Raw genomic sequence first — 11,299 nt, 5'->3', positions numbered from 1 at the left:
AAAGAAGAAAAAAGACACATACATAAGTAATTTGTTTCGCCAGCATCTCATCATTGTGGTGTGAATGTATTTCCTTTTTTTTTTTCTTTCTTTTTTTTCGAAAATCTGTCTTCCACAGACACATTTAGAATAATTCTTACCTAATATGTCGATTCTAAATGCACATAAATCTGTCATACTCTACGTTGCTCCGTGAACTGGGCTGGATCTAGTATGTATAATTATCTCTGAGGACTTATGCCATATGAAACTTGCAATATATTTGTGTGTATTCTAAAAAGGTAATCATAAACTACGTTGTTATCCATTCAATCGAAAGAAATTCCTCGAATATATACTATCAATGCAATATTATATAGCCAATATATTTTGCTATGACTCATGGCGATGTGTTCATAATTTTTTTTTTTTTTTTTTTTAATGAACGAACGAATAGCATTATCATAAATTCATTTTCGAAATTCCCCGTCTCGGTTCATAATAATAAATAATAATAATAATAATAATGCTTTTTATATAGCGCTGAATCTTGTGCAGAGACAAATCAAAGCACTTTCGCACCAGTCATTGACACGCAGTTATAATAAATGCCTTCATCAGCGTCGATTGTCATCTGACACACAAATAAATGTGACTTTAAATGTGATTGAATGTGTGGGCTTTTTAATGAAGTGTCAAAATGTCAGGGTGATCGTCTCTCGTTGAATCATTTACACACGGCTGTTCTTATTAAAAAAAAAAAAAAAAAAGTGCGTTGTAAAATTTCGTTTCAATTCATTAAACATACAATGAGTGTCAGGGTTTTCTTGAAATGATTGTTTATGCTTCGGTTTGATGAAATAAATGTGTGAATATATATCATCGCTTTGTCTCTGTGCAGCTGTGTGGAGATTAAGACAGACAAAAGTAGGAAGAAGATAATCTTCATGTGAAAAGAAAACGATAGCACTAACACTACAAATTACTATTAACTCACTCAGTACGGCCAGTCCTCTCTTCTCCTCTACACAGACCCCTCGGATGTCCAGTGGGTGTCTGAATGACCCAACCTTTAGCTTCCGTCGTAAGAATTGTGGTATTCTTTGTCAACATTCACCTCTTCAGTATAAGAGCCTACGTCTTGCAATATTTTGATGATGGTAATTGGGGTGAAACGTTGTTAACGTCGTCTCTTTCGCTGTTCGTATGGAGAGAGTTAAGAAGAGGGAAAGGAGGGGGGAGATTTGGGAGAAGGAGAAAGAGGAGAAGAAGAAGAAGAAGAAGAAGAAGAAGAAGAAGAAGGAGAAAACGACGAAGAGGAAGCGATGACAATATCGACAAAAATAGAAAAACAACAACAAGTGTATGAGTAATAGCATTGTTTCGTCAACGAAAGAGGAAGCCGAGTTGTGTTTTCGCTATTCTTGTTTAAAGCTCTTGAGGTTCATAATGTAATAAGTATTGTTTCTTCCTTGGTGTATCATCTGTTTGGTATTTCTGTTTTAAACTTTTAACGTTCTCACTCCCTTCCGTTTCGTCCCATCCCTTGACATTTTTTTGTCATCAATCGATTCTGAGCATACAAACACATCCCTCTCTCTCTGACACACACACACACACACACACACGCACGCACGCGCGCACACACGCGCACACACGCGCAAACACGCACGCACACACACTTTCACTTAAAGTACTCGAATGCGTACACAGTAATTTCTTCCCACCCCATCGCCACCTCGCCTCGATTTTCTTTCCTACCCTCGTCTACTATCACTTACAGTGAAAAGACGTTAAACTAAAGCACGAACACACACACACACACACACACACACACACACACACACACACACACACACACACGTACACACGTACACACACGTACAAACATATGTATGATAGATAGCGTTTATGAGAGTTTTAATTAAGATTTACACCCCCACGTTGAACCAAAAGTGTTTTTGATATTTCTGCCACATATTTATTGAAAAAGGAGATATCTAGGTTTGGATTTAATTTTATTATTCACTCATCTCACCCATACCCCATCTCTCTCTGTATAGATAGGTAGATAGATAGCTAGATAGCTAGATAGATAGATAGGTATTCTTCCTTTATTATATGTTTGCACATTCTGTATGTAGTTCTTTTTTCTTTTTTTTTTGTCACCGTAGCTTCTCGACCAAGCCATATAATAGACCGTGTAACACGTTTACGGGCAATTACCCCTCCCCCTCCTCCACTGACACACCCCTTTGAAGAAGCTGTTGGTGGGGGGGGGGGGGGGGGGGTTGAGGGGGCGGCGGGCTGGGGGGAGGGAGGAGGGGGAAGAAGAAGAAAGAAAAGAAAAAAAAAGAAAGAAAAGAAAAGCAGAACGGAACGTGATGGGAGGGAAGTAAAGAACATCTTCCCTGTGAACTCCAGAAGAAATTATTAAACGCCCCGCCTTCTGGAATTCCCTACCTCCTCCCTCCCATCTCACGTGCACGGCCCACCCCCCCTTCCCTCCCTTCCCTACTGCCTCCTGTCCTTGTCTTCTCACTCCTCCTCCTCCTCCTCCTCCTCCTCCTTCTTCTTCTTCTTCTTCTTCTTCTTCTTCTTCTTCTTCTTCTTCTTCTTCTCTTTCTTTTCTTCTTCTCCTCCTCCCTCTCTTCATCATATCCATGTCGGCACACACACACACACACACACACACACACACACACACACACACACACACACACACACCACCACCACCAACAACAACAACACAACAAAACCATGCTAACATCAAGACTAAGTATAATAGTAGACGATCACGATCACGATCACGGACTATACTAAACAGTTATATATTAATCCACGGAAACAGCGAACCCCCCCAGTTGAACGATCAATTGATCGCCGCTTGCAAGTAATATATATATATATAATATAGAGAAAAAGCGCGCGTGAAGAAAGATAAAGAGTGTGAGTAGGATTGTAGACAGGGCTTCCCACTACAATACCCTTGCACACTACTGTAGTTGCGCCTTCACCAATCATATGGAGATGTATTCCTCTGCTCGCTTAAATATTTATGATAGCCGAAGCCCCCCTCCACCCCCCCCCCGCCCCCTTCGCACTCCCCCCCAACCCCCACCCAACCCCCCCTCCGGCATAGCAGGCACTCTAAGTCGGCGGCATCCCTCACCCAACCACCCACCCACCCACCCACCCCCTCTCCCCTCCATCTCCCAAAGTGCTACCCTACCCTGCCTCCCACCTTCATCCCTACTCTTCCAACCTCTCCCCCCCACATACACACACACACACACACACATACACACACACACACCACCGTCCAGTCCATCACTTAACCCTGTTGTATATATATGTGTGTGTAGTAGCGGTCTGTGATGGTTAGCGCAAGTACAAGTAATAAGTCGTAGTGGCGGTATTTATTATGATGTGAGGTTCTGTGCCCTTGGTCTGACTGATATTGGCCCAGGTCAGGGACGATTATGATTATGATTATTGATGGTTATTATGATTCGTTCGCGATCGTTGATTTTTTTTTTTTTTCTCAAGGCCTGACTAAGCGCGTTGGGTTACGCTGCTGGTCAGGCATCTGCTTGGCAGATGTGGTGTAGCGTATATGGATTTGTCCGAACGCAGTGACGCCTCCTTGAGCTACTGAAACTGAAACTGAAACTGATTAATGTGTTTTTAGTGTTATTGCGGTCTCGATTTTCTTCTTCTTCTTCTTCTTTTGTTGCTTATGTTCTGGTTGTTCTTGTTCTTCGACTTCTTTTCAAATTTTTGTTCATCATTCAACTTCTTGGTCATCATCATCATAATCATCATCATCAACATTACTTCTTCTTCGTTGTCACTTCCTGTATTCTCTCTTTTTTTTTTTTTGTCTTTCTCTATTTCTTTCCCTTTTTTTTCGTGTATCTTTTTTTCTTATTCACTCATTAATTAATCTATCTAATCATTTTGTTGTTTGTTCATTTGGTATTAATTAAATTTTCACTCACCTGTTTGTTTCTATCTTTATCAGGTTTAAAGAAGCCTTTAATCGAGATACACGAAACACGATATGCATACACATCAAATTAGATCAATCTTAAGACCGTTAGTTATTTGGGGTTGTTGTTTTTTTGTCTTTACTCGTTTGTTTATCTGTTTTGATCACTATCGGTTAACGCTCTTGCTGGGATAAAAAAATAAAAATAAAACAACAACAACAACAACAACAACAAAGAAACGACAACGAACACCCTAAAGAAGAAGAAGAAGAAGAAGAAGAAGAAGAAGAAAGAAAAAAAAAATTCGTAAAGGTGTTTATCCATTGATTACCAAGTCCCTTCAAGCCGACCGACCATGCATTATTCAAAGCACACACACACACACACACACACACGAGGCGACCCTGTATTGCTGAGATCCTTCGACGATGAGCAAGCAGCATACTAATTTCTCTTGCACATAAGATTTTCTTTTCTTTTTTTTTCTTTTTTTTCCCCCAAAAAAACGTGATCGAGAGAGTTCGTCTAGGTAAAATCCCCACCCCCACCCCCCAACCCCCTCCTCATAGCCCGAAACGTCGAAGTAGATGTGAGCCATTAAAGCTAAGTTGCATTCATATGATTATGTAGGATTTTTGGGTACGACCAGCCTGGGGCAATTTGGTATATATTATATACCGGCCACTGTTCCCATGAACCGGCTGTGTCTCTTTCTCTTCATCATGCCCCCCCCCCCCCCCCCCCGCACCCCCCCACACCTCCTCTGCCCTCGTCCCCCCCCACTCCTACACTCCTTCTCCCCCTAACTACCCAACCCCCTTGCCGCCCCCCGCCCCCAGCCCCCCGACCCCCCCAAACTCCCCCCCCAACATTTCCCCAAATCCCTCAACGTTGTTTTTCCCAACCTCGCTTTTCATTCCATCTGTCCCAAGCTCTCGACTTCTCTTTCTTCGTGCTTACAGCACCCAACCATCCATCAACTGGTATTTAGTTGATATGTTTGTTTATTATTTGTTTATAATGATGACGGTAGGTTCCTCGTGGGGTCCGAGGATCACTGAGAAGAAAGTGCTTATGTTTGTTTAGTTTTGATATAGTATTCATGGTTATTTATTTATTCATTCATTTATTATTGCTTTTTTTTTTTTTTTTTTTTTTTGTGTGTGTTTTGTTTCATATAATTACACTTGCATTTTTCTGTCGTTTCATTTAGAGTACCATGGTTTAGAAATCATAGCCAGTTCACTTGTGTTGATATTTCGTTTGTTTATCTATTTATTTATCTATTTTGTTATATTTGTTAACCATTTATTTATTTATCCATTCATTCATTTATCGAAAAGACAAAGAAAAGACAGACCAGCGAACGCGAACGACATCTTTAAAAAAAATTTCTCACCTCTTTTATACTTATTATGTATCTGTTTTATTGATTTCCTAATCATGCTTTTCTGCGTGTTCATTTACTGTTTGTTTGTTTGTTTTTATTTACTTCTCTTCGCTTGTTATTGGTTCATTTATTGATTGATTGATTTGTCTCGTTGGTCTTATTAATAAGCTGTTTGTTTGTTTGTTTAATCCTCTACACGTTAAAAAAAAAATTGTAGTCTTTTACTTTCAGAAGTTAAATTTTGTGTTCATTTATTTAATTTATTCATTCATTAATTTGTGTGTGTGTGTGTGTGTGTGTGTGTTGGATTTTTTTTATTGGTTTGTTTATTTTTCATTCGTTCTTTCATTCCAAAGAAAAGACAGAGCAGCGAACGTTACACGACAAATGAAACTTACAGAATACATTTTGTAAGATAGAAATTAGAAAGGAATACATTTTGTAAGATAGAAATTAGAAAGGAATACATTTTGTAAGATAGAAATTAGAAAGGAAAAAAGAAAGAAAACAAAAGAAAACAACACCCCCCAAAAAAAAAAAAAAAAAAAAAAAAAAAAAAACAAAAAAAAAAAACCAAAAAACACAAAAAAAACAACAAAAAACAAAAACAAAACAAAAGCAAAACAAAACAAAACAAAGCAACAACAACAAACAAACAAAAACACAAAAACAAAAAAACAAACAAACAAAAAAACAACAAACAACAACATATAAGCAATTGGTTCGTAGCTGACACAAACAAGACTTATTCTCTTGATAACCACAGTTTGAATTCTTAACGTTTTCTATTGGTCGTTCAACTAATCGCATCGTGTTTGGATAGGTAAAAGGATGAATGGGTGAGGTTGTGAAGAAGTTCTAGTTCGCCGAGGACATAAGTGGCAAGTTTAAATCGCCATTCTTTTTTTTTTTCTTTCTTTCTTTCTTTCTTTTTCTTTGTTTTTTTTTTTAATCGTGATTTCATGATCATAAAGAAGACAAAGACAAAAGAGGTTGTTTTTTTTTGTTTTTTTTTGTGTTTTTTTTTTAATTTCATTTTGTCTTTTCTCAACATTGGTTTGAAAAGAAACAAAAAACCGGAATAAATAGTTGGGGGTCAAAGTTTGAATGTTGAAAGATGATGAAACTTTGTACGATCATAGCATAAGAGTGCGTGGTTGGGTGGGGTGGGGGAATCAAAATGGAATGCGAACGAACGAACGACATTGAACATGGAATGCGAGAGAAAGAGAGAGAGAGAGACAGAGACAGCGACAGACAGACAGACACACACACACACACACACACACACACACACACACACACACACACACACAGAGAGAGAGAGAGAGAGAGAGAGAGAGAGAGAGAGAGAGAGCAGATAAAATGAACGTTTTGTTGTTGTTGTTGTTTGTTTATTTTGTTCTGTTTTCTGTTTGACAGACCATCTTTTTTTCTGCCAACAACTCTCACGCACACCCCCTTTTCCATAAGACCATTCCCATGCATGTCCGCTCGTGCCCCATCAAACGTTGTAGGCAGCTGTATTCCGTTTTCGGGAATCGCGTTTGCAGTACGGTGTATATATATATATATATATATATATATATATAAACAAAACGCTTGTTAATAGAACTGTTCCATCACTCGCCCAAACGACATATTGATTATTAAACGTACCTTGCTTTCCTTTACGCCGATTTTCGTAAAGAGATTGTGTGTATTAGCGCAAGCGAGTGCAGGCGTTGTTGTTGTTTGTTGTTTTTTTTCTCTCCATAGAATGTTGACATTATTATTGATCAAAGAAAGCATATCTGCCGATCATTGATTGATTGATTGATTGATTAACTGATTGATTGGTTCATTCATTTTATTCATTCATTCACCTATCTGTTCATTTTATTCATCCATACATTCGTTCGTTTACTTTTATTTTATCATGTTTGAAATTTTGGAATGGCGAGTTTTAGGGAGAGAAAAAAATAATATAATATATTCATTCCTTCGTTTATTTGTTCGTTCGTTCGTTTCTTCATTCGCACAGTCATTCGCTCACTTACTCTCAGTCCTGTCTGACTGTTCGTGAAAGTTATGCATAGCGGGTTTTTTTTTCTTTCTTTCTATCATTCTTTCTTTTTTTTTTTTTTTTTTTTTTTTTTGCTTTGTTCCCCCCCCCACCCCCCTTCCTCAAGTGAGAAGGTGACTTCCCCGAGGCCCAAAACGAAACCAAGCAAACCTTTAAAACCCGTTCGATGGGAGACAAAGATTGTCTCGCATGATTGAGCTCATTTTCCATTTCTCCCATTCCCACTATGTTGGCGGTGAAAGGCGGTGAAGGGGTGAGTCTCGTCCGGGGTGTCCCTTTTAGGCCTGGGGGCCTGAGTCATACCCTGTCCCTCTTTATTATTATCATAATTGCGCTCTACCACCCCAGCACCCCTCTCCTCTCCTCTATACATCGTCCCCATACACCACCACCACCACCACCACCACCTCCACCTCCATTACTATACCGTCACCGCCATCACCACTCACGTGTTGGTGTGAAAGGGTTAACGTGTACCGGTTGTCTTGTCTTGATTTCTGTACCAGTGTGTGTGTGTGTGTGTGTGTGTGTGTGTGTGTGTAGGAGGGGGGGGGGAAGGGTTAGAATGGTAAAAGAAGAAAGGGGTGCGAAAAATTATTATGCAGACTTCTTCAACAGGCTTTGAAAATTTTCTTTCTTTCTTTCTTTCTTTCTGTCTTTCTTTTGGGACTTAGCAATTACTTGCCTTTTTTTCTGTTCAGAAGTACGTATGCATTTTATGCTATATTGCTTAGATGAGAATGTGTACTTGGGTCGCCATTTATTTTCATGTCTACGTGGAACGAATATGGAACTATTGTGTAGCCTTGGGGGGAACAGATTGTTGTGTTACTCTCTCGACTTAGAATACGCTCTGTAATATTATATTAACAAGTTTTACAACGGTTAAAACACACACGCACACACACACACACACACACACACACACACACACACACACACACACACACACACACACACACACACACAGAACAATTATCTCTGTGTGTGTCTGTGGAAGAGTTTGTTTTTGTGCCTTTGTATGTCTGTGTGCGACGCAAAAGAACAATTATATTCATTTTGTAATGTTTATATAATGTATTATGTTACATACACGAATCTGCCACCAGTACGCTTCGCTAACACAAAGACTTCCTTGTCTATTGATAATCAATGCTTCTCAGTTGTCCTGTATGGTAAATGTGTACGGTCGAAAACGCTTTTTTTTTTATATATCTATCTTTTTTTGTCAATTATGTAGTGTAGTGTGACCCTTGGAAAATCACGTCCTAATGTCCAATTGACTTATGTAAATCAGGGGTAAGTGAACTGGAAGCTATTATTGGCTTAGTCATGCGTGCGCTTCTGTGTAGCACATTTTATCCTCACTTTTCGCAGCTGGCCTGCTGATGGTTTCGATAAAAAGAACAACAACAAAAACAACAGCAGCAACAACAAATGTTGCCGACTTTAACGGCTCAACTCTTTTTTTTTCTTTTCTTTTTTTTTTTGGACGGGGATTATGATGCAGAAGAAAAGAGAAAATGATGATGATAGATCAATATTCGCTTCACGCATTATGATTTTAAAGAACGTAGAGAATGATCAACAATGTTTCATATATTTATTTATTTATTTCTTCTTCTTCTTCTTCTTAGATGCGGGAGTTCTTGTTATTATTGATATGATTCTTCTTCGTCTTCTTCTTCTTCTTCTTCTTCTTCTAATTATTATTATTATTATTAGACGGGCGCAATAGCCGAGTGGTAAAAAAGCATTGGACTTTCGATCTGAGGGTCCAGGGTTCGAATCTCGGTAACGGTGCCTGGTGGGTAAATTTTGGCGATTTTTCCAATCGACCAGGTAAACATAATTATGTACAGACCTACTAGTGCCTGAACCCCCTTCGTGTGTATACGCAAGCAGAAGATCAAACACGGGCACGTTAAAGATGCTGTAACCCATGACAGCGTTCGGTGGGTTATGGAAACAAGAAACATTCCCAGCATGCGCAACCCCGAAAACGGAGTATGGCTGCCTACATGGCGTAGTAAAATCGGGGTCATACACGTAAAAGACCCTCGTGTACAATAACGAGTGAACGTGAGAGTTGCAGCCCACGAACGAAGAGATTATTATTATTATATTATTATTATTATTATTATTATTATTATTATTATCATCATCATCATCATCATCATTATCATCAACCTATTCATTTTCCTCTCGCAGGTTCCAGCGCCTCGCCCATGTGCCGGCCCCACTTCCACTCACCGCTGCACTCCTGGATCGCCGCCGAGTCGGCGGCCGGCAAGTCCATGGTGCCTCACGCGCACACCGGGTGGATGCCGTCGGCTGTCGCTTCTCACTTCTCTTCCCACCACAACCGCTCTTCGTCCCTCGGCCACCCGTCGCCGACCGCCGCCCCGCCCTCGCTACCCGATCACCACCCGGCCACCTCCTCCGGGTGGATGGCCGCCGCCTCGTCCTCCTCCTTCGGCAGCAAGTCGCCCTCTTCCCACCCTTCCCCGACAACCCCTCTCGTCCCGCCCTTGTCGCTGTCCGCGGTCCACCCCTCTTCCTCTTCCTCCACCTCCACATCCACCTCCTCCTCCTCCTCCCACATCATCTCCTCCTCCTCCTCCTTCGCCTTCCCGCCCACACCCCCTAAAGACGGCACTCCGGAGAACGTCTCCGGTGCTGCCGGGGCCTCTAACAACAACAACCACAACAACAACAACAATAACACCAACGCCAACAACAACCTTAACAGCAATAACAGTAACAACGCCGGCGGATCCGGTGGTTTGACAGGCGGCGGCGGCGGAGGAGCCTCAGTCTCTACTACAGGATCTGCCGGAGACTACGCTCCCTCAGCCGGCGACATCAAGCCCATCACCAAGTCCGAGATGAACGCCACGTCGGCGCTGGCGCTGCCCGGCAGTGGCGGAGTCGGCGGCGGACTTCACGGCGGTGGAGTCAGCTGCGGCGGCGGCGGCGGCGGCGTCGGAGGGTTGCCCGAGAGTGGCGGCGGTGGTGGTGCCGGGGAGCCGTCCATAAACTATACCTTCAACCTGACGCAGGTGCGTGTCAACCAGCTGAACGCGGCCGAGCACGCCTTCGGATCCCACACGGCGCACCACCCTGTGCCCACCTACCCGTCGCACCACTACATGACCGGCGGGGACTATGTCGGCGGGGCTGCCTCCCTGGGGTTCCACCATCACCACGCGGCCGCCACCTCCTCCGTCTTGAAGTCCAGCGGCGGCGGCGCCAACAACCGGCCTCGGAGCAAGGCTCGTTCTAGTACAGGTGGGTTAGGGTTTTGGGGGTGTTTTGGGGGTTGGGTTTTCTGGTTGTTTGGGTTGGGTTGGGGGTTTTGGGGGGTCAAAAGGAAGTTGTGTGTGTGTGTGTGTGTGTGTGTGTGTGTGTGTGGATCTGAGTGTTGATTGTTTTTTTGTTTTCTTATTGTTTGTTTGTTTGTTTTGTCTGTTTTTGTTTGTAGAGTGTCTTCGTGGTTGCTGTTAGTGTTACAAGTATAATTTTGTTTACCTTATTCATTCGTTTGTGACGTTTTGTTGTTGTTGTTGTTCATCATCATCCTCCTCCTCCTCCTCATCATCTTCTTCTTCTTCTTCTTCCTCCTCCTCCTCTTCTTCCTCCTGTTTTTTCATCTTATTTTACTGCTTCTCCATCTCTTTTTGTTCTTTCTCCTTCGTGTTTGAACTATCACCACCATCTCACAATCATTGCTATGTCTGACCTTCGCTTCTTTCGGTTTGTCAGACCCTTTCTCTCTTTATCTCTCATATCCTCTGTGTGTGTGTGTGTGTGTGTGTGTGTGTGTGTGTGTGTGTGTGTGTATGTGTGTGTATGCGTGAGCGTGTGTACGTG

At 41.8% G+C, this 11,299-nt stretch overlaps 1 protein-coding gene across 1 annotated transcript in view; it reads left to right on the top strand.

The window, feature by feature from the left end:
• LOC143284676 (uncharacterized) overlaps positions 1-11,299 on the top strand; it is a 124,543-nt gene that overhangs the window by 37,895 nt on the left and 75,349 nt on the right. The window contains exon 3 of the mRNA XM_076591595.1: positions 9,638-10,717. Coding sequence (XP_076447710.1) covers positions 9,638-10,717 — 1,080 coding nt within the window. The remainder of the gene's footprint in view (positions 1-9,637; positions 10,718-11,299) is intronic.

This window comes from Babylonia areolata, chromosome 8, assembly GCF_041734735.1.
Source record: "Babylonia areolata isolate BAREFJ2019XMU chromosome 8, ASM4173473v1, whole genome shotgun sequence".
Taxonomy (NCBI): Eukaryota; Metazoa; Mollusca; class Gastropoda; order Neogastropoda; family Buccinidae; genus Babylonia; species Babylonia areolata.
Note: the sequence above shows the minus strand (reverse complement) of the source record. Positions and strands in the feature narration are given on the sequence as shown.